This window comes from Mauremys reevesii, linkage group 22 (genome assembly GCF_016161935.1).
Source record: "Mauremys reevesii isolate NIE-2019 linkage group 22, ASM1616193v1, whole genome shotgun sequence".
In the NCBI taxonomy this organism is placed as follows: Eukaryota; Metazoa; Chordata; order Testudines; family Geoemydidae; genus Mauremys; species Mauremys reevesii.
Window position 1 is genome coordinate 23,220,713 of NC_052644.1, and position 26,545 is coordinate 23,247,257.

At 59.3% G+C, this 26,545-nt stretch overlaps 3 protein-coding genes across 7 annotated transcripts; 1 reads left to right on the plus strand and 2 right to left on the minus strand.

Annotated features, from left to right (window-relative positions):
- Nucleotides 1-1,510: 1,510 nt before the first annotated feature.
- Nucleotides 1,511-9,266, plus strand: LOC120388539. 3 transcript variants are annotated; one of them, XM_039510429.1, is made up of 6 exons: nucleotides 1,511-1,709; nucleotides 2,356-2,874; nucleotides 3,368-3,488; nucleotides 5,362-5,678; nucleotides 7,288-7,351; nucleotides 8,865-9,266. In XM_039510429.1, the coding sequence occupies exons 2-6, from the start codon at nucleotides 2,376-2,378 to the stop codon at nucleotides 8,965-8,967; spliced, it is 1,104 nt and encodes a 367-aa protein (XP_039366363.1). In that variant the 5' UTR covers nucleotides 1,511-1,709; nucleotides 2,356-2,375; the 3' UTR covers nucleotides 8,968-9,266. The 3 variants fall into 3 exon arrangements, with proteins under 3 accessions (XP_039366363.1, XP_039366365.1, XP_039366364.1); XM_039510431.1 differs by having other exon boundaries at nucleotides 7,288-7,329; XM_039510430.1 differs by having other exon boundaries at nucleotides 3,371-3,488.
- A 2,534-nt stretch (nucleotides 9,267-11,800) lies between these two features.
- On the minus strand, nucleotides 11,801-18,056 carry LOC120388559 (lysozyme C-like). Of its 2 annotated transcripts, none has more exons than XM_039510468.1 (4): nucleotides 17,570-18,056; nucleotides 13,680-13,841; nucleotides 13,073-13,151; nucleotides 11,801-12,017 (listed from the first exon to the last, which is right to left on the minus strand). In XM_039510468.1, the coding sequence occupies exons 1-4, from the start codon at nucleotides 17,637-17,639 to the stop codon at nucleotides 11,951-11,953; spliced, it is 378 nt and encodes a 125-aa protein (XP_039366402.1). In that variant the 5' UTR covers nucleotides 17,640-18,056; the 3' UTR covers nucleotides 11,801-11,950. The 2 variants fall into 2 exon arrangements, with proteins under 2 accessions (XP_039366402.1, XP_039366401.1); XM_039510467.1 differs by lacking the exon at nucleotides 17,570-18,056 and adding an exon at nucleotides 15,594-15,756.
- Nucleotides 18,057-18,194: 138 nt separating this feature from the next.
- On the minus strand, nucleotides 18,195-21,677 carry ABT1 (activator of basal transcription 1). Of its 2 annotated transcripts, none has more exons than XM_039510454.1 (4): nucleotides 21,555-21,677; nucleotides 20,615-20,900; nucleotides 19,992-20,167; nucleotides 18,195-19,587 (listed from the first exon to the last, which is right to left on the minus strand). In XM_039510454.1, the coding sequence occupies exons 2-4, from the start codon at nucleotides 20,883-20,885 to the stop codon at nucleotides 19,198-19,200; spliced, it is 837 nt and encodes a 278-aa protein (XP_039366388.1). In that variant the 5' UTR covers nucleotides 20,886-20,900; nucleotides 21,555-21,677; the 3' UTR covers nucleotides 18,195-19,197. The 2 variants fall into 2 exon arrangements, with proteins under 2 accessions (XP_039366388.1, XP_039366387.1); XM_039510453.1 differs by having other exon boundaries at nucleotides 21,535-21,663.
- Nucleotides 21,678-26,545: the final 4,868 nt, after the last annotated feature.

A 26,545-nucleotide genomic window follows, 5' to 3' on the forward strand; every position in this document is an offset into this window, starting at 1 on the left:
CCGGGATGGATGGGTGCGTATGGAGATGGATGGGGGATGCTGGGAGTGAGGGATGGGGGGTGGGGATGGACGGATGGAGAGGTGTGTACCGGGATGGATGGGTGCGTATGGAGATGGATGGGGGATGCTGGGAGTGATGGATGGGGGGTGGGGATGGACGGATGGAGAGGTGTGTACCGGGATGGATGGGTGCGTATGGAGATGGATGGGGGATGCTGGGAGCGATGGATGGGGGGTGGGCAGGTGGATGGACGGATGGAGAGGTCTGTACCGGGATGGATGGGTGCGTATGGAGGGGGAATATGGGGCTGGATAATGTAGTGACGCTGGCAGCTGATTTAAGGCTCAGGACAGTTATTTCCTGCCCAAGGAGCAGCTCCCCACCTGCCAGCTCCGGGGCCTTTCCCCAGATGAGACACAGCCCCAGGGGCCAGGGGGACAGACGGGGTTCACAGCACTCATGGGGTCAGGTGTTGTGTGTGCTTGTTCTCCATCTGCCCCACCCCAGAGGTGGTGGCATCTCAGTGCTGGGTGAGCCATCCCCACGCAGCGTTATGTGTGGCTGTTCCCAGCTGCCCGCCCCAGAGGTGGCTGCATTTCAAAGTCAGGCCATTGATGCATGTTGTGTGTTATCAACAGAAGGACCAAAGGCATCGGTTGAGGGAGGTAGATGAATCTAAAAGGAAAAGAACCCAAAGTAACACGATCAAATCAACTTGAAAAATCAGCCCAGACGGACGTGAGGAGAGGGCACCCTCTGCGCTCCCACGATGCGCCCACCTGAAAACCTCCCACCAGTTCTACCCTCCCCAAATCTGTGTGAAGGGGCTAGATTGTCCTCACTACCCTGACTGAGCAGAGCCAGGGAGAGAATCCAGGAGTCCTGGCTCCCAACCCACCTTGCTCTAATCCACTACACCCCACTCCCATCCCAGACACAGGGAGAGAACCCAGGAGTCCTGGCTCCCAGCCCCCCCTGCTCTAACCAGTAGACCACACTCCCCTGCCAGAGTCCTGGCTCCCAGCCTTCCCCCCACCCGCTCTATCCCACTACCCCCATTTCCCCTGTTGCGATGGTCCAGGAGGCTGAGCAGCCGGACGCTGGGTCTCGGATTCGGGGGGTGATTCCATTTGGAAAGCCCTGGGGGAAGGCAGCGAGCCGGGGCCTGGAGAACTCGGGGCCGGACGGAGCCCGATGCCGGGGCAGCTCTCACACGCCGCATCCTTCTTCTCACTGCCACAGACCCCTGATCTAGATCAATGAAGTGAGGCCAGCCCCTGCCCGTGTGTCCGTCAGCTCCCTCTATGTCCGGCTGCCTCGCTCCCGCCCGGCTGGCTCCAGGAGTGGAACAGACAGTCGTGCTGCAGCAGGCAGGGGAATGGTGACCAACGGCCAACGTCCCCTCCCTTTGCTGCTGCACCACAGCCTGGCGGGGCCTTTTACAGGAAATCAGCAGCTGCATCCGCCCTGCACCTTCCCCCTGGTTGCACACACCCCTCCCGGGTCAGGGACAGGCCAACCCTTGTTGTTTCTGTTTCATTCTGCATCATCCCTCCAACCTCAGAGACGGGGCCAGCAAAGCCATTTAATACCTAATACAAGACGGGGCGGATTTCCCACGGTGAATCCCTCGACAGACGTCCCCCAGGGGCCTCCAGCATGTAGCTACGAACTCGCCACTGACTCCCTTCTCTACGTGACGGTGACGGTAAAACTCGCCGAGTGCAATAGGACAGGGGGACGGTGGCGCACGGGGGCCAGGAAGCTGGCACCGCCGCTCAGCGGTGGCCTGGGGGAACGCCAGGATGGGGGTGGTCAGCCTAGGTGGCTGCCCCGGGACTGCCAGGGGTACAGCTGGGAGCGCCGTGTGACCGTGAGACAGGAGTCAGCTGGAGGTGGTTTAGAGCAGGTCCGAGGTGGGGGGGTTGCCAGATTTTTGGGGTGTTGTGTGGGGCAGGAAGGGGGTGAGTGTGTGTTTGGGGGGATAGAGGAGGTGTATGGGGATAGATAGATAGATAGATAGATAGATAGATAGATAGATAGATAGATGGGGTGGATGGGAATAGATGGATCGATCCATCGATAGCCAGCCCAGCATAACTTGGTCAAGATTAGTGTCAGCTCCAAGCCATTTGTTCTCATTTTGCCTTTGTCTGTGAGATTAAAGAGACCCCAGATCTCAAAAATCTCCTCCCTGTCTGGATACTGATAGACCAGGATCAGGTCATCATAGGTCTGACCTGGGGTGGGGGTGGATGGATTCTGGGCTAGATGGGCCCAGGGGTTTCATCTTACGTGATCGGGGCCGCTCCCACTTTATCCTCCACTTGATGTTCTTCCTCTCCGTTCCTCAGGAGTTAATTATCTCTGCAGCATGTCGGTCAATGTCAAACTCATCCTGATTGAAATCCTGAGTGATCTGAGTGAGGAACAGTTCGAAAGGTTCAAATGGCGTCTGGTGAATGGAGTTGATGACAAGAAAATAAGCTATTACAATTTGGAATTTGCCAACCGGGAAAAGACCATCGACGAGATGCTGAGCCACTTCGGAAGCTCTGACGCCCTGGAAAAGGCCAGGGAGATCCTGGACGCCGTACCTAGGAAAGATCTCGCTGACAAGCTCATGAAGAAAGTCAAAGACACACTGCGTGAAATCCTGGATGAGTTGAGTGAGGAAAACTTCAATAAATTCAAGTCGTGTCTGGTGAATGGAGATGATGACAAGAAAATAAGCCGTCCATCTTTGGAAGGAGCCAACCGGGAAAAGACCATCGGGATGGTGGACCACTTCGGAAGCTTTGATGCCCTGGAAACAGCCGAGAAGGTCCTGGAAGATATGAAGGTTGCTGGCAAGCTCATGAAGAAAGTGCCAGGTAAAGGAAATGGAGCAGCGGGAGGAGCAGAACAGGGGCAGGAATCTCATTAGCGAGAGATTTCGAGAGCCCAGTGGACACGCACCTTTGGGGCCTCCACAGCATTTCCCCCCATCCCCAGATCTGTCCTAATGTCCCAGGCCAGACCCAAACCCAGAAGCCACCTGACAGCTGGGGGCACAAGTCAGCCACGTATGTATGGACATCGGGGATGCTTTGGCTTCAGGCTGAGCCACGGGGAGCTGGTCAAGGTGACTAAAGCTTTCGGGGTCTGTGACCTTGTGGACACCTGCCAGCTGTTCCCAACCCTTATTCCTGTCCATAGCTGCCACCCCCAAAAACCTAGGGTCTAACGCCTGCCCCCCCTCGCCTTCATGGGCTCTGCTGGATGAACCATCCCTGCGTGACCAGCCCAGCGAGCCCTCGGGTTCATCTTTGGGGTGTTCATTGCGAAAATGATTTTAAGACTATTTATTTATTTATTTATTCAAAGTAGCGAAACAAGCTCAGGAGAGGAAAAAGGAGACGCTAAAGGAGCCCACAGAGGAGGAGCTAAAGGAGCCCACAGAGGAGAAGCTAAAGGAGACCACAGAGATGGCGCGTGTGGTAGAAATGTAAAACAGGGCGTGGTTGCAGGAGGGTTGATCGTTGTAGGACCGATAGCAGGGGCAGCTGTTACGTCAGAAATGCTTCCGCTTATAGCATTAGGAGCAGCCGGACTAGGACGTTTGTGTGGTAAATTTTGAGATGTGTGAACTTCCCTTTGATTTGCAATGAGGCCTCTCTCTCTGTGTTTCTCTCTCTCTCTGTTCCTCTCTCTCTGTTCCTCTCTCCCGCTGTCTCTGTTTCTCTCTCTCTGTGTTTCTCTCTCTCTCTGTTCCTCTCTCTCTGTTCCTCTCTCCCGCTGTCTCTGTTTCTCTCTCTGTGTGTTTCTCTCTCTCTCTGTGTTTCTCTCTCTCTCTGTTCCTCTCTCCCGCTGTCTCTCTCTGTTTCTCTCTGTCTGTGTTTCTACGAGGACGCCTCTCTGCTCAGGTCTGGGGCCCTTGCTCGGGAACGCCGTATGCCGCATGCTTTGAAAACTGCAGTTGAGGCGTCTCCACTGAGCTGAGCTGTGACTCAAGGGGTATTATAAGAAAGGCCGGACCAGGCGTCCATCTCATCCGGTCTCTGACCATTCCAGTGGCCGCTCTCAGAGGAAAGTAAAATCTCCCCCTTTCTCTCACCTTAAATTAAAGCGAGGCAGCTGCCTTGAAGCCAAAAGAAGTGTCCACGTGATTTCTTTAAGCCAGTGCAAGTTTTATCACTCTCTGTGCGGCTCCCTCCCGACTGCGTCTTTGTCTCTTCAGCGTCACGCTTACTCCCAGGCCGTCTTCTGAGTGTCCCACATTTTCTCTGCTAAGTTGCCTCTTTTTTTCTTCCAGTCCCTTCTTAACACCCACTTCTTTCCCGACACCCCTCTCCCATGCTGGCAGTCACCTTCGGTAATGCTACTTTTTTTTGTGTGCCTCTGTGATGATCTCATTGAGATTGTAAGCTCCTTGTTGCACCATGGAAAGAAAAGGCATAAAAATAGCATTCAGGACACTCACGAGGAACCCACACTACCAAATACACACACCTACCCCCCACCCTCTCTCTATTTACTGGGGAGGTGGGCTGGAACCCATGTCCCTGGCCTAGCGAGTGCTACTTAGTTGAGGGCGAGTCCCTGCATCATAAAATGCCAAGTACATTTCTACCGTCCTTGAGTCACATAACCAGGATGACAACCCTTTACTACTCCTGCCCCAATAACAAAGAGACTGGGGGTCCCACCGCAGCCAAAGTGACCCTGTGGGAGGCCAGCAGTCCCTCATGCTAGGCAGCGTGGGTGAGCCCATGCAAACGAGATCAGCCCCTGACGTCCTTTTCCACAACTCGCCACCAGATGTCAGGGGAGAGCTCGTTCTGACTCTGCTTCCATCTGCACCAATTTAGGATTTCTTGGGTCACACAAAACCAAACACTCTGAGATTGGTTTACAATGACCTGAGGGCTGTTTTACGCACGGGTTTTATGCTGCTGTAATTCTGTGAATTTAGAAACAGAGAGAGTTCCCAGAGCTCGGGGTCGGCACACCTAGCGTGGATGCAGTTATAACAGTCCGTGTGCTTGGGTCGGTACTACCTGCCCCTGTACGCTTTGGTGCAACTCTGGCTTGCCATTGGCCTGCTGGGTGATCAGCTGCCCCGGTCTGTGCCTCAGTTTCCCATCTGTGCAAGGGCAGGGGATGAGCCTGTCCGGCTTTGGACAGCGCTTTGAGATCTCCTGGCGAAAAGCTCTAGAGAAAAGCTCGGGGTTATTACTGCGTGTGTCGAGTAGCCCTAGAAACAGCTGTGGCCGTGTAACACCTGGGCGGGTGTTGTTAAGTTGTATTTTATGTGGGTAAAGTCGTGAAGGACACCAAAGGTCTCAGTTTCTTTTCCTCTCTGTCCTCTTTCTCCCCAGAATGATCAATAACTTTTCAGAAGTGAAGGGGGCTTTTGTCCGACAGCGCCTTACCGCTAACCTTGCGACACTGCGAGAAGATCAATTTGAAAAGTTCAAAGATGTGCTGTGCGAGACACCCGTGAAGGACCTTGTCCGTGCAGGAGATGAATTTCTTGATGCACCCAACACGTTCCAGAGGGACGCCAGCCTAGAAACCCTTGCCGAGGATTTGATAGGCAAATTCGGCCGGACTTACGCACTGAGAGCAGCTGCAACAGTGATGGAAAAAATAGAGAGAAGGGACCTCGCTAAAGAACTCGAGAGAGAATTACATGGTAAATGCAGACAAGGAGGAGAACAGGAGGGGAAGTGGGTGTTGGATTTGAAAGAGGTGTGCTGCATGCTGAGGCTATCGGCTGCTCTGCAAATCAGCAGCGATGGCAAACAGATCCAGGGGACAAATTGCCGACCCCGGGTCCCTGATGCACCCAAATGTGCCACTGGATCCACCCAGGGAGGCTGAAAGGCTCCTGAGAACAGGCTGCCTTGTGCCATTAGTGATCGAATCGCACATAACACCAGACGCGATTTCTCACAGTGTCTGACACTTCGGCTTCCAGGCTCAGGGGAAGCAGGAAAATCAGGGGAAATAAGTCAACTTAGTTTCTGTGAACCTCAGAAACATTTCTGCTTGGGATCCGAGCGGGCTGGGAAAGGTACCTGGGTTCAGAAAAGAACTAGATACATGCCTGGGAGACAGGTCCATCAATGGCTGTTAGCCAAGATGGGCAGCGAGACAACCCCAAGCTCTGGGTGTCCCTAAATCTCTGGTTGCCAGTTGCTTGGACTGGATGATAGGATGGATCACTCAATAATCGCCCTGTGCTGTTCATGCCCTCTGGGGCACCTGGCATTGGCCATTGTCGGCAGACAGGATCCTGAGCTAGACGGACCTTTGGTCTGACCCAGTCTGGCCGTTCTTCTGACTCGTGGGTTCTATCCCCAGCTCTGGGGGGGGAGTGGGGTCTAGTGGTCAGAGCTTTTGTCTGGTGTTGCTGTGTGGCTGTTCTCCCGCTGCCCCACCCCAGAGGTGGCTGCATGTCAGTGCTGAAGCCATGCCCACATGGCGTTATGTGTGACTGTTCCCCAGCTCCCCCGCCTCCCCAGAGGTGGCTGCAGCTCAGTGCTGAGTGAGCCCTCCCATTCCCTGTGCAGTGTTGCAGTGTGGCTGTTAAGCTGGAGACACCTTAGCCGGCTTCTCGAGGAAGCCGCACCTTTGGGGAAGTTCCAGCACTTGGTAAGTATTGTAGGACGCCCGCTGCTCACCTCCCCCAGGCTGCGCTCGGACGCAAAAGAAAACATACCGAGCACTGCGACCCTGGGGCCAAAAGGGCAAACACCATCCTGGGCCGTACAAGCGGGAATCACGAGGACGGGCTTGTCTACACTCCGATGTTGTCGACAAAACTCTCCTGCTGACAAAGCCAACGCCGCTCGCGGGGCTGGAAGTATTTGGTCGGCCAAAGTGCCGACAAGATCCCAACAGAGCGTTCGCACAGGCTGACTTTTAGCAACAAGGCTGTGTCGGCACCGCAGCCTTGTCGCTAAAAGCTGCGTAGTGTAGACAAGCCCTTTGAATGGAGAAGTTATTTTCCATCTGGATTTGGCCCTGGTGTGGCCGCTGTGGGATCCCGTGTCCCGTTGTGGTGGCCACCGTTCAAGGAGGAAAGCGATCGATCGATCGGGGGGCAGAGAAGAGCCATGAGGATGATTAAAGGGTTAGAAACCGGCCGGAGAGTGAGAGACGCCCGCAGCTCCAGCTGTTGAGCTGAACAAAGAGACCAAGAAATGAGACCCAGGTCCCTTCCTGCTTCGTGTCAGAGCCTTGACAACTGAGCAGCCAGCTGCCGTGTGGCCTCATCCAAATCTTCTTATTTATTGCAGAGTTTGAAGTGACCCAGCACGGACTGATGAGAAAACCAAAAGGTGAAGTAGACCCAGAGGACAGGTAGGGGAAGGTGTAACACTTGTAGGCGCCGGAGCTGTAGGAGGAATATTCTCAGCACTAGTAGCAGCCCCCAGAGCCCCGCTCGCTTTTCCAGTTCCAGTCGCAGTAACAGCAGGCGTAGCGATAGCGAGGGGAATAAAATAAAATACCTCCGTAAGTGCCAGGGCAGCCGCTGTAGGTAAGTGATCCCGCCCCTGCGTTCGGCCAGCAACGCCCAGCAGATCTCGGAGCCGCTCGCTGGGGGGAAGGGTTAGAACTGGGGCTGCCGACGGGCCCCGGCGTTTTTTCCAATCACAAATCACAGAGCAGCCGCGGTAAATGCAGTCAAAGGAAAAGGAGCTTGAGCGATTGGGGAGGGGGTCAGAGAAGAGCCGAGGGGATGATACAAGGGTCAGAAACCTGACGGAGAGGGAGGGACGCCCGGAGCTCCAGCGACACAGAGAAGGTTTCGAGGCTGACTCGATCCCAGGCTAGAAGGACCGAGGCGGGGAACAAATATTTCACAAGGGGCCCGTCAGACCAGCACTGGGAGGTCGAGCCTGATCCAATGGCTGGGAGCTGAAGCCAGACCAATTCAGCCTGGGAATAAGGGGTCAGTTTCTCACGGCGCGAGTCATTGGGGCAGTTTAGTGAGGGGCTCGGTGGATTCTCCATCACTGGCCGTTTTTCAATCCAGCTGGGATGTTTTTCTAACCGATCTGCTCTAGGGATTGTTCTGGGGCCTTCTCCGGCCCATGTGGGGCAGGAGGCCAGACTGGATGGTCGCGAAGGTCCCATCTGGCCTTGGCTTCTAGGAATAAACGTCCCGGGTGTGACGTCACCATCTGCTCTTTGCCCCCAGCCCCGTGACTTGCATTAAATTCACCAGGACGCGCCATGATCCATGATAAAAAAAGTGCCGTGACAAATGAAATTCAACAATACCTCGTTAAAATCATTAGCGAGTGTCATTCTCCCCCTCCTCCTCCGCGCAGCCCCTGCTGAGGGTGCTCAGCACCCCCTCAATCACACTCGAAAAGTCTCAGACAAACAGACAAGTCCTGGCGTCTGTGACATTTTCAGCCCTGTGGCAAACCTGCTGCCCTAATTATACCACTTTTTGAAAAAGGAAACAACCACATTACCAAACTCCACCCCAGAATCAGCTGCATTTCAGCACCAGGAGAGCCATTTCTGTGTGGCGTTATGTGCGGCTGCACAGACCCCAACCGAGATCAGGGCCCCTGTCGTGTCAGGCGCTTCCCAGACACTGACCGAGATCAGGGCCCCTCATCAGGCCGGGCGCTGCCCAGACCCCCATTATTTTAACTGAAATGAAAGTTTTTTCAACGAAACAAACTGAATGTAAAAAACTGCACAGCAAATACGTTTTGCTCATCACGGGACAGGGGAACCGTCTGGAAGGAACTGAAAACTGTTTGTTTCCATTCAAAAGTTTTCACCCAGCATCTTCTTTGCGGGCACCAATTTAGTCCCGACGGTAACTGGAGACTTTGTGTTTCTCTGGACGCAGGTTCCTTTTGTGGATTTCTCTAAGATTTTCCCTTCACTTCATCCTGCCCCCGGCTTCCTTCGAAGGCATCCCGGCGTTGGAAAGACACAGCGGCAAGGGCTGATCCGAGCCCCCAGCGAAGTAGATAAAACAGCGATTGCTTCTGTGACGTTGCACGCGACATGATTTTATGAAAATGTGCTAATGAGGGTGAATCTATTGTAACTGGAACATGCTTCATGCAAAAGGTCTCTTGTACGGTATCATTACAAAGCTTATAATGTCCTGAGCGGGGTCAGCCTATTTGTGTGCAGGTATCACTCTTGTATCTGAAACTAGAAATATGAACTAGAACTCTGAGGGCCTATTGTAATTATGCAAAGTGGGGGCCATTAATGGTGGTTTGGAATCTTGGCTCCCATCAACCAGGACAATGGACTGTGAACGGCTCTGTTTGCTTGCAGGCCTTCCTGTGAGTCAGACTGGGAGGGATCAGGGCTTGGGGTCTCACAGGACGTGTGATCATGAACTGGAATCCATCTTTAACCTGGTGCTTTTCCAGTGGGGGGGGGGAACCCAGAGAGGGACATAAGGGGGTGGAACAGAACAGAAGGGTCTGCGATCATGAGAAATCCCCGAGCTGCCACCTGAGCTGGAACACGGGCTGTACCGGGGAGAGGATCGGGCCCAGACTAGGCAGGTGTCCAGTCTGTGATAGATGCTTATTGAAACATCTGAGGGTGAGGTTTTATCTGTATTCAGTTTTCTTACTGTATTAGGTTTAGACGTGTGCGTTTTATTTTATTTTGCTTCGTAATTCACTTTATTCTGTTTGTTATTACAAATCCTCCTTTCTGTATTTAATAAAATCACCTTTTACTTATTAATTAACCCAGAGTCTGTATTAATACCGGGGGTGGGACAGCTTATCTCTCTGTCCGTGTTATGGAGGGTGAACACTTTATGAGTTCCCCTGTATAAGCTTTATACAGGGTAAAACAGATTTATTTGGGGTTTGGACCCCGTTGGGAGCTGGGTATCTGGGTGCTGGAGACAGGAACACTTCTTAAGCTGTTTTCAGTTAAACCTGCAGCTTTTGGAGGACGTAGTTCAGACCTGGGTCTGTGGCTGTAGCAGGCTAGTGTGTCTGGCACAACCAGGCAGGGCACTGAAGTCCCAAGCTGGCAGGGAAACAGGCTCAGAGATAGTCTCAGCTCATCAGGTGGCAGCTCCAAAGGGGGGGTTCTGTGATCCAACCCGTCACAGCTTCCCACGCCTGCCTGGGAGCAATTCATACTAGCGTTACGGTTGCACCTTCTTGCGTTGTGCCTGGCCGCCCTGGTGTCGGAAACCCCCACAGACGGCTGGAATTTTTCCAAGAAAAAAAAAGGTTGGTCAAATAAAACACTCTTTTTAATATGGAAATTTGTAGCACACCCTTGTTGGCTTCCAAACCTTTTCTATATTTAAAAAAAATCCTTTGCTTTTAAAGTAAGAAAGTTTTAAGTGACTTGGGTTTGGTTTTTTTTTCCCAATTTTGAATGACACTTTCGAAAGAACATGAGGCTGTAATTACACTGACCCAACCAGTCCATCAGCACAGGGTCTCTCCCTTCAAACACAGCAGCATGGCTGATAACAATTGCATTGACCCGTCTTATTAGAGAGACAAGGCGGCGGGGGCGGGGCAGGTGATGTCTTTTGTTGGACCAACTTCTGTTGGTGAGAGAGAGAAGCTTTTGCGTTTACACAGAGCTAGATAGATAAATAAGGGGGTATATGGATGGGTGAATAGGTGTTTATGAGGATAGATGGATAGATGCAGGAGTGTGGGGAGGGACAGCTGGATGGAGGAATGCAGAGATCGGTGGAGGAGTGGGAGCATGGATGGGTGTGTATGGAGATGCCGGGGGGATGCTCGGAGCGATGGATGGGGGATGGGTGGGTGGGTGGATGGACAGGTGTGTACTGGGATGGATGGGTGCATATGGAGATGCTGGGGGGATGCTGGGAGCGATGGATGGGGAATGGGCGGGTGGATGGACGGATGGAGAGGTGTGTACCAGGATGGATGGGTGCGTATGGAGATCTGGGGGGATGCTGGGAGCGATGGATGGGGATGGGGATGGACGGATGGAGAGGTCTGTACCGGGATGGATGGGTGCGTATGGAGATGCCGGGGGGATGCTGGGAGCGATGGATGGGGGTGGGGCTGGACGAGTGGAGAGGTGTGTACCGGGATGGATGGGTGCATATGGAGGGATGGAGGGGGAATATGGGGCTGGATAATGTAGTGACGCTGGCAGCTGATTTAAGGCTCAGGACAGTTATTTCCTGCCCAGGGAACAGCTCCCCACCTGCCGGCTCCGGGGCCTTTCCCCAGATGAGACGCAGCCCCAGGGCCCAGGGGGACGGACGGGGTTCACAGCACTCATGGGGTCAGGTGTTGTGTGTGCTTGTTCTCCATCTGCCCCACCCCAGAGGTGGCTGCATCTCAGTGCTGGGTGAGCCATCCCCACGCAGCGTTATGTGTGGCTGTTACCAGCTGCCCGCCCCAGAGGTGGCTGCATTTCAATGTCAGGCCATTGACAAATGTTGTGGGTTATCAAAAGAATGAACAAAGGCATCGGTTGAGGCTGAGGAATCTACTTTAATAGGAAAAGAACCCAAAGTAACACAATCAAATCAACTGGAAAATCAGCCCAGACGGACGTGAGGAGAGGGCACCCTCTGAGCTCCCACGCTGCACCCACCTGAAAACCTCCCACCAGTTCTACCCCTCCCCAAATCTGTGTGAAGGGGCAAGATTGTCCTCACTACCCTGACTGAGCAGAGCCAGGGAGAGAACCCAGGAGTCCTGGCTCCCAACCTACTCTAATGCCTAGACCCCACTTCCCTCCCATAATCCCGGTTCCCAGCCCTCTCCCCCCCCCCCGCTCTATCCCACTACCCCCATTTCCCCTGGTGCGATGGTCCAGGAGGCTGAGCAGCTGAACGCTGGGTCTCGGATTCGGGGGGTGATTCCATTTGGAAAGGTCTGAGGGAAGGCGGCAAGACGGGGTCCGGAGAACTCGGGGGCGGGACGGAGCCCGATCCCGGGGCAGCTCTCACACGCCGCATCCTTCTACGTACTGCCACAGATCCTGGCCTTGGCAGTACGACGTCCAGGCCACCCTGGTGGAGGAGAGAAAAAGAATCAGCGGCTACCGAGCCAACGTGCCTCATAAAACACACCCGAGGGGTTACAGGCTCCGGCCTTGGGCAGGCGAGACCCTGGTTATTCTGCCACAGACTCTGCTGCTCTGTGCCTCGGTTTCCTCTCCTGTGAAATGGGGGCGCTTGCACCCCCATCTCCTGGGGGGCTGGGCTGAAGGAAAATGGTTAAGCCAGATAAGGAGCTGAGAAATTAGCTCCTAGTCACACTGCCCATTATGGAGCAGGGCCCAGCCCACAGACATCTAGTCAGGCTGGCAAAAATCAGGAGATTAGCAAAAACCTGCACCAAAAAAACAAACAAAACAGCTTGAGGTTTGCAAACAAACCACCAGAGTCACCAAAAAATCATGCTAAGCAAAATAAGTAATAAATAAACCCAAACCACCATCGTTATGCAGAAAAATCGTGAAATGAGCAAAATAAACTGATGAGGTTTGCAAACAAAATTCATGAGATTAGCAAAAGAAAATAAAAAAGAATAATGGAAAAACTGAGAGACACAAAAAAAGATGTGAGATTTTCAGAAAAATTATGAGATTAGCACAAAAAAAAAAGACTTCAAGAGATTTACAGGAAAATCGTGAGATTAGCAACAAAAATAAACATTCATGAAATTAGCAGAAAATCCTGAGATCAGCAAAAATAAACACTCATAAGATTTGCAGAAAAATCATGTGGTTTTGGGGGTACTTTTCTTACAGTGCTTCATTTTCGGGTCCTTTTCTTCGTTTCCTGGTGTGTGCGAGTGTCTGTGGGGGGGGGGGGTTTGAACCAGCTGTTTTCTCACGCACATCTGGGGCGGGGGAGGTGTCTCTGCCGAGACGCAGCTGGGGATTGTTTGGGCTCTTTGCTCACGGGTGTCGGGGCGGATCTGGGGTCAGAGCCTGTCGGGTGACGCTCAGCTCACGGTTTCCAGATTTCCAGCTTTCAAAAAAGCCGAGATTCGCTTCTACACAAGACTCCAGGGTCTCCCCATGTCCCCCCCTCGCGCCCCCCAGGCAGCCCCCACTTACCAGGCGCTCATGCCGTTGGAGTCCTGGGCAATGATCTTCGCGCATTCAACGTCCGCTGAGAGGTTGTTGCTCAGCAAGTCTGGGGGGGGGGGGGGAGGAGAAGGAGGATGGGTGTGTGGGGGGGAGCAGAGCAGGGGGGTTCCCTGTTCCCCCCTTGATCCCTCCCACCCCAAACCCACCCACCCCATTTATCACACAGGTGACATTTCCACCTGTACGGATCTCAGACTAGCCAAATGAAATACATGCACTGAGATGCAGCCACATCTGGGGGGGCATCTGGGGAACAGCCGCGCATAACGCCACATGGGGTTGGCTGAGATGCAGCCACCTCTGGGGAAGGGAAGCTGGGGAACAGCTGCGCATAACACTGCATGGGGATGGCTGAGATGCAGCCACCTCTGGGGCGGGGAAGTTGGGGAACAGCTGCGCATAACACTGCATGGGGATGGCTGAGAGGCAGCCACATCTGGGGGGGGATCTGGGGAACAGCCGTGCATAACACTGCATGGGGTTGGCTGAGACGCAGCCACCTCTGGGGCGGGACAGCTGGGGAACAGCCCGACAAGGCTCCCTCCAAGAGAGAGGCTCTCTCCCCCGGCCTCACCGCTGCAGGGAATTTGGCAGATGTTGGAGCTGTACTCGTCCCCGTTCTGGCACCAGTAGCGGCTGTTGATCTGGAAGATGCCGAAGTCGGTGCTGCCGTCCCAGCTGTTGTAGTTGGTGGCCTGGGTGTTGTAGCTGCTCTCGTGCGCGGCCATGCAGACCCCTGAGTCAGAGAGAGGGAGCTCAGCTTGTTATGGCGGGGAAGGGTCAGCAGGTGGCGCTGTGACACACCCCGGCGGGCGAGCTTGGAAGACGTGCTGCTTGTTGTCAGCACGGCGGGGTATTTATAGAGGGCGCTGTGGCAAGCAGAGCCAGTCTCCGCCTGGTGCCCTTTGAGCAAGGTGGGTCGCTCCGAAATCAGGGCACCTCGTGCCCAGCTGTGCGGGCTGGGATCTGACAGACGGCGGACGTGGCGACCGGCTCTGCTCCAAGACTGGGGCCCAGGATGGAAAAAACTCGGCTCGCAGGAAAATGCGGTAAATGCCGGTAAATGCCATTTTCACCGGAGACTCGCAAAGTGAGGCCGAAATATTTCCAGCCGTGCTAACAAAAGCAAAGTCAGGAGCATGCGGCCTGCTAGGGTAGGGTGACCAGATGTCCCGATCTTATAGGGACAGTCCTGATTTTTGGGTCTTTTTCTTATATAGGCTCCTATTACCCACCACCCCCCATCCTGATTTTTCACACTTGCTGTCTGGTCCCCTTATGCAGCAAGTGTGAAAAATTGGGAAGTGGGTGGGGGGTAATCGGAGCCTATATAAGGAAAAGCCCCAGATATCGGGATTGTCCCTGTAAAATCAGGATGTCTGGTCACCCTACGGCCTGCGGACAGAGGAGCTTTTGACACGGGAGGGCGACCGTTTGCGGTTTAACGGCTATGACGCTTTAAACTTGTCGACTGGCAGCGTCTAGTGTCGTAAAATAATTCTCATGTGGCCACCCCCACCTCAACCAGCCCTACGACTTCCCGCCACTCTGACGATTTCAATCGATCTAAACGGAAACGCAACGGTGAAACCCCATCACGGGGACAATTGGGTGCGACAGTGAAAATTTAAATGGATACAAGTGGGACCCCCAAAATGCGTCAAACGCGCCATTTCGAGCAGCTGGGAAAACGTCAGTGGACAAACGGCCAAAAAACGCTTGAAACAATTTTGTGCAACTGTGAACATTGAAACGGCTACAAATGGGGAAAAAAATGCGACACCCCCCAGGTCTGTGCAGCTGTGAATATCTAAGCGGAGGAACAATTCTTAACACACAGTTTTGCACAACTATCAACATTTAAATGGACAGAGCGAGACAAAGCAGCAGCGAGTCCTGTGGCACCTCATAGACTAACAGATGTTCTGGAGCAGCAGCTTTCGGGGGTGAACACCCCTGCGTCGGATGCGTCTGCACCCCCGAAAGCCCCTGCTCCGATACGTCTGTTAGTCTATGAGGTGCCACAGGACTCGTTGCTGCTTTTACAGATCCAGACGCACACGGCCTCCCCCTCTGATACCGAGCGAGAGAAAAGGCTTAAAACCCAGAATTTAATGCAACTGGGAACATTTAAATGGATCAACATGTTGGGGGGGGTGCTTAAAACCCTTAATTTTGCACAACTGTGCAGATGTAAATGGGTTTTTTAAAAATCAGGGAAAAGAGGCTTCAGGAGACCCAGTGCTCGGACCCGGCGACAGTATAAAACCCCTAAACGCCGGTGTCTGCCGGGCCTCGTTTTGCTGGTTCTCAAAGGTCACCGGGTGACAATCAGAGTTTCCTGTCGCTAAATAATCTCCCCCCCCCCCCGAATCCCATGAGAACCCTACCGCTGCGGAGCTGCACAGAGATGCTGCAGCCCCCGGGGCAGTGGGAGGCGGCACGGGCCGGGCCGGAGCGGAGGAGCCGGGGGCTGGGGGTCACTCACAGTTGGCCAGGCTGTAGCCCATGTAGCCGTCCAGGCCCAGCTGCTGCAGCGTCTGGGCCAGCTGGCAGCGGGAGTAGTACATGCCTAGGCCGCCCGGCACCAGGCAGCCCAGCAGGGCGAGCAGCGCAAGAGCCTTCATCTCCGCAGGGCGAGGGGCAGCAGAGCTGGGCAGTGGGGACGGGGCACCGGCCGCCCCGGCTTTATCTAGCCCCAGGCGCTGCCCACGCCCCTGGCCAAGGTCACCCCCCCCCGCCCCCCCAGCGCCGAGAACAAGGGCATCTCGGGTATGGCCGGGAGCCAGGACTCCTGGGTTCTCTCCCAGCTCTGGGAAGGGAGTGGGGGCTGGTGGGTTAGACCAGGGAGGCTGGGAGCCAGGACTCCTGGGTTCTCTCCCCAGCTCTGGGAGGGGAATGGGGTCTGGTGGGTTAGAGCAGGGGGGCTGGGAGCCAGGACTCCTGGGTTCTATCCATGGCTCTGGGAGGCAAGTGGGGTCTTGTGGTTAGAACATAGGAGGGAGCCAGGACTCCTGGGTTCTATCCAGAATATGCCACCTCCTTTCTCGGACTCGCAAGCTGGGTCCCCCATCCGCCCTCCCGGAGCTGGACACATGCTCTGAGCCTCAGTTTCCCCAGAGAGAGGGGCTGCAGGGATGGATTAAAAAAGGGGGTGAGGCTGCTGGAAAGGGGGCTCTGCTGCCTGCACAGAAGCAGCCATTGCTGGGGAGAAGCAGAGGGGGTCCTGCCCCCCCACCACAGCCCCATCCCGGCAGGTGAGAGCTTTCCTGGCCGTTCTCCAGTCAACGCAAACAGGCTCTTATCTCCTCCAGGCACCGCAAGCCCCGGCCCAGCTAATCGGAGTCCGAGCGCCTGGTGCCGTGTTTACAGGACACCCTGTGCCATTGCCGAGACTGGCACGCTGGGCTGGGAGGAAGGAACAGCATCGGGGGAGATCTGGGCCCCGTCGCGCCAGGCGCTGCACGAACCCACCCAAGGCCCCTGGGCAGAGCCCCAGAGCACACGGCAAAGGGGCTCGATGAGGGATCAGATCAGGGCCGCAGGGAGCCGGGGAGAGAGAGCAAAGAGCAGCCGGGGTCCCCAGGATCCTGCCGCGCCGCTGCTAACCCACTGCCAAGGCGCAACCCCCACTCCCGTGCCGGACCCCCAAGGGGTGATGCTGTGCCGGGGGGGGGGGGCATGACTCCGGGACTGAGCCGCCAGGCCCCAGCGCCTCTCCGGGAGCTCCCGCGGCGAGGCCAAGCCAGGTCCAACTTCACCGTCGGTGCCAGAATTCGGGAACGCGGCAGAGCGGTGCTGGTGCAGAGCCAGATGGGGGGGTGGATGCCAGCCCGGGGGCAAGACGGGGGCCGTACGCCCCTGCGCCCTGTCCGGGTGAAGGCCGGGAGCTCTGCTGCGCCCCCCGGGGGTTAGAACAGCAGAGATCGGGCTGCTCTGGAGGGACGGGGCCGGCGCAGCTGGGGAGCTGCCGTCAATAAAAATCCAGGTGCAAGATAGGCCCTGGGCCAGAGACAAGAGCCAGGGGAGCCTTCAGCCTGGGGGGTGGGCGCTGTGGAGGTGGTGGCCCCTGTCCCGGATGGGAGCTGGCGCCCCCCAGAGGGGCCAGGCCCCTGCCCCATTCCCTGCCCCCCAAGCCAGCCAGTCCCTGCCCTGTGTTGGGTGGGAGCCGGTGCCCCCCAGAGGGGACCGGCCCCATTCCCCGGCCCTTGTCAGCTGTGTGCATGTTCTCCGCGGGCGCTGCACCGGCTCTGCGCAGACAGCCGCCCACGTGGACCACCAGCTGGTTCAGCGGGGAAGGGGCCCAGGCAGCTGGACTGGCACGGTCAGAGAGCCCCCTAACAGGGACACTCAGACACGCCAGGCCCCCGACAATGGACCAGCTAGTGACTTTCCTTCCCCCCCCCCCCCCACGGCCAGCCAGACGCCCCCTCCCCCTCGGCGACCCTGACACGAACAAGTTACCTGCTGCCCCACTGCCGGGGTCAATCACCACCCTGTGCCTTGTACGGTCGGGTTGCTCCAAACATCTCATCCGCCCCCGTCCCCCAGAGCTTATCTCTCCGAGGGTGCAGAGGGCGTCCGCACCGTAGCTCGGTAGCGGGGGGGTCCTGGCACGATCCCTCGGGGGGGGGGGGGTTTACACGAGCGGCCGGTGCCTGGCCCCTCGTAGGAGCGTTTGTGGTTTTGCAACCCCCCGGTCTCGCCAAGTTCACGTCCCAGGCAGCGAACACGCGGCAGGGCCTGACCGGAGGCCTCCCGCCAGCCCTTTCCGACCAGGCCTCATATCGCAGGGTCCCCTGCTAGCCCCTGGCTCCCACCCCGCAGCCCCCGGCCCGGCAGAGGGGAGCGTCCCTGGCTGTTATCTCGCCGGGCGCCGCGAGCCCCAGCCCAGCTCAGCGGAGGCCGAACGGCTGGGAACACCCTGTGCCAGCACAGAGGCCGGCCCGGCTCATCGGTGAAGGTGTTAGAGACGCGCCCCTGCTGGAAACCCGCCGGGGGACGCCGAGGCCCCAGGGACGCCGAGGCCCCGGCCCCGTTTGCAGGCCGAGCAGTTGGCCACTTTGGAATAAACTCAACGGTCGCCACCTTTGTTTTCAGCCACTTGGGTTTTTTAATCACACTCAGCTGGAGGCACCGGCGAGCCCCCGGGTCACAGCTGGCATCAAACGGACGGGGCCAGGGGCCGGCGAACCGGGCGACCAGGCCGGCCCCGCGGGCGACCAAGGGGCTTTTCGTTTGCAAGTCAGGGGCTCGTCTTCGGGACAGACGAGGAGCCGGGATCAAGCCCGGCCCGACGGGCCGAGCGCCCCCACGGGAACCCGGCGGCCGAGCGCGGCCATGGCAGGGCGGAAGGGAGGAACCGACACGCTGGGGTGAAGCGAGGCAGCGACTGGTCTTCAGAGCCCTGCCACCGGGGCTAAGGAATCAGCAGCTGCTGGGGGGCAAACTCCCGTCGGCCCAGAGCCGAGGGGCAGACGGGGGGCGGGTGAAGTGGGCTGGGGGTGATCGGATGGGGCAGCCAACCTGCAGCCTGCCCAGGGTGTAAATAAATCTGGGCTCCCCCCCACCCCAGGTTGAGTCCTGCTGCCCGGTTCAGATCCACCTCCCCCACCCCGGCTCCCACGCTGGTACCCCCAGGCCAGGAAACCAGAGCCCCGGCCAGCTCCCCGAAACCCCAACTCTCTGCCACGCTGGATGGGAACTGACAGGAGTCCTGGCTCCCAGGCTCCCCTGCTCTAACCACCAGCCCTCACTCCCCTCCCAGGGCCAGGGAGAGAACCCAAAAGCCCCCGACTCCATTTCCTACAGCACGGCGCCCCCCAGTGTCCAGCCCTGACTGCCAGGGGAGAGCGCCCCCTGCCCACTCCCCACAGCACGGCACCCCCCAGTGTCCAGCCCTGACTGCCAGGGGAGAGCGCCCCCTGCCCACAGCACAGCACGGCACCCCCCAGCGTCCAGCCCTGACTGCCAGGGGAGAGCACCCCCTGCCCACTCCCCACAGCACGGCACCCCCCAGCGTCCAGCCCTGACTGCCAGGGGAGAGCGCCCCCTGCCCACAGCACAGCGCCCCCCAGCGCCGGGGGTTCTCACTACAGAACCGGGCCCCCCGGTGCCTCCTCCGAGGCAGCAGCCGCGGTGTTGAAGATCTTGGCCAGCAAGGAGCGGCTGGTCTGGGATTTCAGCTGGATCTCCTGGGCCTTGGCCAGCTGCCCACGGAGCCGGCGCCCGCCCGCGCCCGCCTTGCGCTGCTGGATCTCCTCCTCCGTGGGGCGCTGGACGAAGCCCCAGCTCTTCTCCTCGGCGGGGGCGGGGGCGGCGGCGGCCCGGCGGGCGAAGCGCTGGCTGGTCTCCACGCTCTGCAGGTAGAAGTTAGTCTCGCGCTTGGCCTGAGAGATCTCGACCCGCAGGCGCTGCTGCCGGACCTGCCGCTCGTAGGCCAGGCGCTCGCTCAGGTGCGGCCACTTGAACCGGTGCAGGTACTGCGGGGACGGACGGACACGTCACTGCCTCTGACCGGCTGGACCCCGCTCCCCACCCAGAGCCAGGGAGAGAACCCAGGAGTCCTGGCTCCCAACCCCCCTGTGCTCTAACCACTAGACACCACCCCCCTCCCAGAGCCGGGGAGAGAACCCAGGAGTCCTGGCTCCCAGCCTGGCACCCCCCTCCCCCCCACCCCACTCTAAGCACCAGACCCCACTCCCCTCCCAGAGCCAGGGAGAGAACCCAGGAGTCCTGGCTCCCAGCCCGCCTTTTCTCTCACCACCAGACCCCACTCCCCTCCCAGAGCCAGGGAGAGAACCCAGGAGTCCTGGCTTCCAGCCTGGCACCACCCCCCCCCACCCGCTCTAAGCACCAGACCCCACTCCCCTCCCAGAGCCGGTACCTTCATGTTCCACAGGTCGTAGCGGAAGCGGCTGCGCCGGCGGGTGCTCATGGGCGTGTTGTGCAGACTGGCGGCCACGAGCTTCGCCATACGCTTGTCCCTGAACTCCACCCAGCCCTCCGTGTAGTTCTTGGCCCTGGCGCCAGCTTTCTTCTTCCTCTTCTGGACGAACCGCTCTGGGGGGACGGAGAGATCAGCCCCTGCCATACCCCCCGCAAGCCCCTTCCAGCCACAGGCCCGCCCGGCGCGGGATGCAGCCACCTCTGGGGCGGGGCGGTTGGGGAACAGCCGCACATAACGCCGCAATATATTTTCAGCCAGGAAGTGAAGGGGAGCCCGATGTGCAACCGGAGCCACCGATTCCAGCTGAAGACGGGATTTTGCCAGGACGTCTGGGTTCGCGCCCCAAATATTGGGTGACAACCAGCGAGGGAGATTTAGTGACTGCAAAGGGTCAGGGCATGTCTGTGTGACTGACGTCCCCCTCTGCCGCTTCAAGTGCCCGGCCCTGCCTGCCAGGGGAGCGCACCCCCTGCCCAGCCCCCAACCCTGCTCCCCACAGCACAGCGCCCCCCAGAGCCCGGCCCCCTTCCCAGCCCCCCACCCACACTCCACAGACTCACCCTCGGGCTGCAGGAAGATGCGCCCGACCTCCCCGTAGACGCTGAGCAGGTTTCGGGCATGCCGGGCCCGGAAGCCGGGCGGGATGTGCCCTAGGTAGATGATGCCCGGCACGATCTTCTTACCCGGGGTGGGGTTGGGGGCACCAGGTGGGGGGCTCCCATCCTCGTCTGCCTCCTGCCCGGCCCCCGGGGGGCTCCCATCCTCGTCTGCCGCCTGCCCGGCCCCCGGGGGGCTTCCATCTTCGCCTGCCCCCTGTGGCTCCTCCAGCATCCCGGGTGCTGCCGCCTGTCAACAGGGAGGGGTTAGAACCAGCCTCAGGCCACCCCGACCTCCATGCCGCCCCCCATTGCCCAGCTCCACAGCCCCCCCATCCCTCTATGTTCCAGCCCCATATGCCCCACAGCCCTTCACCCCATTCCCCACCCCGCAGCCCCCATAGAGCCCACCCCTGCATGTCCCTGTCTCCACATCTCACCTCTCCTCCACCCCATTCCCCATCCCTACAGCCCCCCCATATTTCCCACCCTCCAGATCCCCTGTCCCCCACATGCCCCAGCCTACAGACCCTCCCGATCCCACGGGCTCTGCTGTCCTCCCCCCGCCCCACATGCTCCAGCACCCTCAGCTCTGCCCCATCCACTCCCCCTTCCTCCCGCATCCCCGGCCCCCGCCGCTAGGTCCCACACGTCCCCACACCTGATCTCATGCCCCCCCAGACGTCCCCCTCCGCCCTACACCTCTCTCCCTCCGCCAGTCCCCCATCTCCCACGAGACCCCCACCCCCTGCCGCCCTTCCCCCAACACCGCCCCCAACCTACCTCTCCCTCCGCCAGCCCCCTCCTCCCACGATCCTCGAGCCCCCACGGCTGCTGCTCCCCCCAGAGACCGCCCAGCCCCCCCGGCCGTGACCCCAACTCACTCGCGCCCCCCCGGCCTCACTTTACGGCCCACGAGCCATGCGTAGAGCGACCGACCCGGAAACCAATGGCAGAGGGGGCGTGGTCAGAACGCTCAGGAGGAAATGGGGCAGAGCTAGGGCGGGGAAAGGGGCGGGGTGAGAACGCCCAGAAGGAAGCGGGGGCGGGGTTAGAACGTCCAGGAGGAAGCGGGGGCGGACCTGGGGAGGGGTTAGAACGCCCAGGGGAAAACGGGGGCGGGGCCAGGGCTGTGAGGGGCGTGGCTGGAGGAAGGAAGTGGGGGGGCCGAAGGAGGACAGCGGGCTGGGGGAGGAATAACTGAGGGGGTCGGGCCAGGATAATGTGAACGCAGCCCTCCCCTGGCACCCTGACCTCTGGCCAGTCCCTGCCTCAGTTTCCCCATCTGCCCAAGCCAAGGGGAGGGGGGAAGCAGTCACGGCCTCACCCTGCCTCCCAGGGCGGTGGGAGGATCCAGACTGTGAGGGACTCAGCCATGGGGGGTGGACCCAGAGCCTAGAGGGCTCTTAAGCAGGCCCTGATCCAGCGGCTGGCCATGGCGGCTGGCCGGGCAGGGAGTGGAAATGGGGGTGCGGCGGGTCGCAGGGAGGGGGCGAATCAGGGGATGGGAGGGTTCGCCCTCTAATGAGACCAAGGCAGGTCGGCCCTCGCGGGACGCAGCAGCTGCAGAAAAGGCGAAACCGAATGTGCGAGGCAGGAACTGAGGAGGTGACAGCAGGCGCCCCCCCAACTCCCTGCTGACCTGATCTGGGGGAGACGGTCCCTGCCCCAGCTGAGATCAGGGCCCCGTCGCGCCGGGCGCTGCCCAGACACACAGCGAGAGACAGGCCCTGCCCCAGCTGAGATCAGGGCCCCGTCGCGCCGGGCGCTGCCCAGACACACAGCGAGAGACAGGCCCTGCCCCAGCTGAGATCAGGGCCCCGTCGCGCCGGGCGCTGCCCAGACACACAGACAGAGACAGGCCCTGCCCCAGCTGAGATCAGGGCCCCGTCGCGCCGGGCGCTGCCCAGACACACAGACAGAGACAGGCCCTGCCCCAGCTGAGATCAGGGCCCCGTCGCGCCGGGCGCTGCCCAGACACACAGACAGAGACAGGCCCTGCCCCAGCTGAGATCAGGGCCCCGTCGCGCCGGGCGCTGCCCAGACACACAGACAGAGACAGGCCCTGCCCCAGCTGAGATCAGGGCCCCGTCGCGCCGGGCGCTGCCCAGACACACAGACAGAGACAGGCCCTGCCCCAGCTGAGATCAGGGCCCCGTCGCGCCGGGCGCTGCCCAGACACACAGCGAGAGACAGGCCCTGCCCCAGCTGAGATCAGGGCCTCGTCGCGCCGGGTGCTGCCCAGACACACAGCGAGAGACAGGCCCTGCCCCAGCTGAGATCAGGGCCTCGTCGCGCTGGGTGCTGCCCAGACACACAGCGAGAGACAGGCCCTGCCCCAGCTGAGATCAGGGCCCCGTCGCGCCGGGCGCTGCCCAGACACACAGCGAGAGACAGGGACACGAGCAGCGGCAGCGGCTAATTTTGACCCCCTCGAATTATTTTGACGTGGCTCTTCTGAACCTTGAGTTTCATCCGCCGTCATGTGGCCTGGTTTGAGGCGACCCCCTTGTAGCTCTCCGCAGTCAGTGTCGGGCCTAACGCTGATAGTCTCGGCGGTTGGCCCCGGGCCTGGGGATGGGGAAGTGGTGGATTTGCCGTCTCCCGGCTGACCCAGGCTGGGAGAGCAGCGCCGAGCTAGTCCGGGAGAGGCGAGAGGTTCGGGGCCGGCTGGGAGGAGGTCCCCGGGATGGGGGGGTCCCCAAGCTCGTGGGACCCCGTTGGAGGAGGTGGGCCAGCGCCGGGGGTCCCGAAAGGGTGGCACTGGCCACCCATCCCCAGAGGGAGCACAGAGCAGCAGTTTGCAGCTTTCACCAGTAGATGGTGCCCTGGCACCGCTGGCATCACCCATCCTTCCCAGGCCCAGGGCAGGGACTAGCCGGGGACCTGGAGCTGGAAGCCAAGAGTGAATTGCTGAGGGGAAATACAGGTGCAGTTGCCCTGAACTGTGACATGGCCACATGAACCAGAACGGTGGCAGGGGGGGCGTATCCCAGCTCAAGAGATCAGGCTGGGAGCCAGGACTCCTGGGTTCTCGCCTCAGATCTGGGAGGGGAGTGGGGTCGGGTGGTTAGAGCAGGGGCGGCTGGGAGCCAGGACTCCTGGGTTCTCGCCTCAGATCTGGGAGGGGAGTGGGGTCGGGTGGTTAGAGCTGGGGGGGGACTGGGAGCCAGGACTCCTGGGTTCTCTCCCAGCTCTGGGAGGGCAGTGGGGACTAGTGGGTGGAGCAGGGGGGCTGGGAGTCATGATTCTTGGGTTGATTGCCTCCCTGCTTCCCCTCAGCGAGGGCAGCAGGGCTGGGGACGAGCAACGGGATTACGCTGAGTGGGATTTCTCCTTCAGCCTGCATGGGGCTATAATCCCCTGGGCCATGCTGGCGGGAGATGGAGGAGATTATCTGGGTGGGGGTGCGCGGCGGCTCCGGCCTGGCACAGAGACCCCTGCGGAGGACTGGGCTGGGCTGGCCTAAAAGCCATCGGGGGGGTCAGGGGTCAGATAGCGAAGTGAAGGACGAGACTGAACCGGCCGGGGGTCCCCTGAGGCTGGGAATGACACGGATGATGGGCTGGGTGAGTGGGGCCAGGCCTCTGTGGTCCATCCACTCCTATGGCCCGATGGGCCCACGGACCATCGTCTGCCCCCTGCCTGCAGCCCCGGATCAGACCCGGGGGCCCAGCCAGCCTGGTTCCCCACCCCCTGGACCCTGGACTGGACCCAGGGGCCGATCAGCCTGGTACCAGGGAGCGAGAGGGGGGTGTATGGAGAGAGAGCGAAAGACAGAGGGTTGTGTATGGGATAGATAGATAGAGGGGGTGGATGGGGATGGATGGATAGATAGATAGAGGGAGTGTGTGGGAATAGATAGATAGAAGGGGTGGCTGGAGATAGCTAGACAGGCAGGCAGGCCGGGCTGTGTGGGGCTGGATGGGGATAGATAGAGGGAGTGTGTGGGGATAGATCGGGGGGATGGATAGCTAGACAGGCAGGCAGGCCGGGCTGCGTGGGGCTGGAGGGGGATAGATAGATAGAGGGAGTGTGTGAGGATAGATGCGGGGGGGATGGATAGCTAGATAGGCAGGCAGGCCGGGCTGCGTGGGGCCGGATGGGGATAGATAGAGGGAGTGTGTGGGGATAGATCGGGGGGATGGATAGCTAGACAGGCAGGCAGGCCGGGCTGTGTGGGGCTGGATGGGGATAGATAGAGGGAGTGTGTGGGGATAGATGGGGGGGATGGATAGCTAGACAGGCAGGCAGGCCGGGCTGTGTGGGGCCGGAGGGGGATAGATAGAGGGAGTGTGTGGGGATAGATCTGGGGGATGGATAGCTAGACAGGCAGGCAGGCCGGGCTGCGTGGGGCTGGATGGGGATAGATAGAGCGAGTGTGTGGGGATAGATCGGGGGGATGGATAGCTAGACAGGCAGGCAGGCAGGCCGGGCTGCGTGGGGCTGGAGGGGGATAGATAGAGGGAGTGTGTGGGGATAGATCGGGGGGATGGATAGCTAGACAGGCAGGCAGGCCGGGCTGTGTGGGGCTGGATGGGGATAGATAGAGGGAGTGTGTGGGGATAGATCGGGGGGATGGATAGCTAGACAGGCAGGCAGGCAGGCCAGGCTGCGTGCGGGTGGATGGGGATAGATAGAGGGAGTGTGTGGGGATAGATGCGGGGAGGGATGGATAGCTAGGCAGGCAGGCAGGCCAGGCTGCGTGCGGGTGGATGGGGATAGATAGAGGGAGTGTGTGGGGATAGATCGGGGGGATGGATAGCTAGACAGACAGGCAGGCAGGCCGGGCTGCGTGGGGCCGGAGGGGGATAGATAGAGGGAGTGTGTGGGGATAGATCTGGGGGATGGATAGCTAGACAGGCAGGCAGGCCGGGCTGCGTGGGGCCGGAGGGGGATAGATAGAGGGAGTGTGTGGGGATAGATCTGGGGGATGGATAGCTAGGCAGGCAGGCAGGCAGGCCGGGCTGTGTGGGGCCGGAGGGGGATAGATAGAGGGAGTGTGTGGGGATAGATCGGGGGGATGGATAGCTAGGCAGGCAGGCAGGCCGGGCTGCGTGGGGCTGGAGGGGGAGACGGAGCCGGGCGCGGTGCAGATGACACCGCACAGCCGGCAGAGCAGCGAGCCGGGGGCAGATATAAATGTCTCGGGGGTTTAGCAGCCAATCCTGTTTAATAAGGACTAATGGCTGCTGGAATTAGGCCCGTGATTAGGATGCGGGGGGAGGGGATCATTTCCCTTCTACTCTTGCTCCTAATTCCCATCTCTCTCCCCTAATCCGGACCCCCCCGGGTGGCACAGCCGGGCAGCTGTCTCCTTCCCCTGCTAATACAGCCAAATCCCTGCCAGAGGCCGGCCTGCGCCAAAGCCGGGCCCCACCAGCGGCTGCAGAGCCCTCGGCCTTTGATTGTAATTAAGAGGGATGATTTAATTGCAAGATGGAGGGGAGAGGTGATGGGGGAGGGGCAGGGGGCTAGAGGGATGCCCAGGAGTGGGGTTAGCAGCAGGGAAACTGGAGTGTTGGGTAAATCAGTGGGGCCGGATCCCAGCTGGGGTCAATGGGGCGGCTCCCAGCTGGGGTCAATGGGCTGTAGCTCCATTGGAGTCAACGGGGAGATCCCAGCTGGGGTCAATGGGCTGTAGCTCCACTGGGGTCAATGGGGCAGATCCCAGCTGGGGTCCATGGGCCGTAGCTCCACTGGAGTCAATGGGGCCAGATCCCAGCTGGGGTCAATGGGCCATAGCTCCACTGGAGGCAATGGGGCAGATCCCAGCTGGGGTCAATGGGCCATAGCTCCACTGGAGTCAATGGGGCCAGATCCCAGCTGGGGTCAATGGGCCGTAGCTCCACTGGAGTCAATGGGGCAGATCCCAGCTGGGGTCAATGGGCCGTA

Bases quoted from the DNA above. Each gene is read 5' to 3' on its own strand.
- LOC120388559 (XM_039510467.1), bottom strand. From the start codon at position 15,732: ATGAAGGCTCTTGCGCTGCTCGCCCTGCTGGGCTGCCTGGTGCCGGGC. The intron at 13,842-15,593 runs GTGAGTGACCCC...TCTCTGACTCAG, and splicing joins GGGCTACAGCCTGGCCAACT to GGGTCTGCATGGCCGCGCAC. The intron at 13,152-13,679 runs GTGAGGCCGGGG...CCCCCCCCCCAG, and splicing joins CTGCCAAATTCCCTGCAGCG to ACTTGCTGAGCAACAACCTC.
- LOC120388539 (XM_039510429.1), top strand. From the start codon at position 2,376: ATGTCGGTCAATGTCAAACTCATCCTGATTGAAATCCTGAGTGATCTG. The intron at 2,875-3,367 runs GTAAAGGAAATG...ATTTATTCAAAG, and splicing joins GCTCATGAAGAAAGTGCCAG to TAGCGAAACAAGCTCAGGAG. The intron at 5,679-7,287 runs GTAAATGCAGAC...TATTTATTGCAG, and splicing joins ACTCGAGAGAGAATTACATG to AGTTTGAAGTGACCCAGCAC.
- ABT1 (XM_039510454.1), bottom strand. From the start codon at position 20,885: ATGCTGGAGGAGCCACAGGGGGCAGGCGAAGATGGAAGCCCCCCGGGG. The intron at 20,168-20,614 runs GTGAGTCTGTGG...CCGTCCCCCCAG, and splicing joins CATCTTCCTGCAGCCCGAGG to AGCGGTTCGTCCAGAAGAGG. The intron at 19,588-19,991 runs GTACCGGCTCTG...CCGTCCCCGCAG, and splicing joins ACGACCTGTGGAACATGAAG to TACCTGCACCGGTTCAAGTG.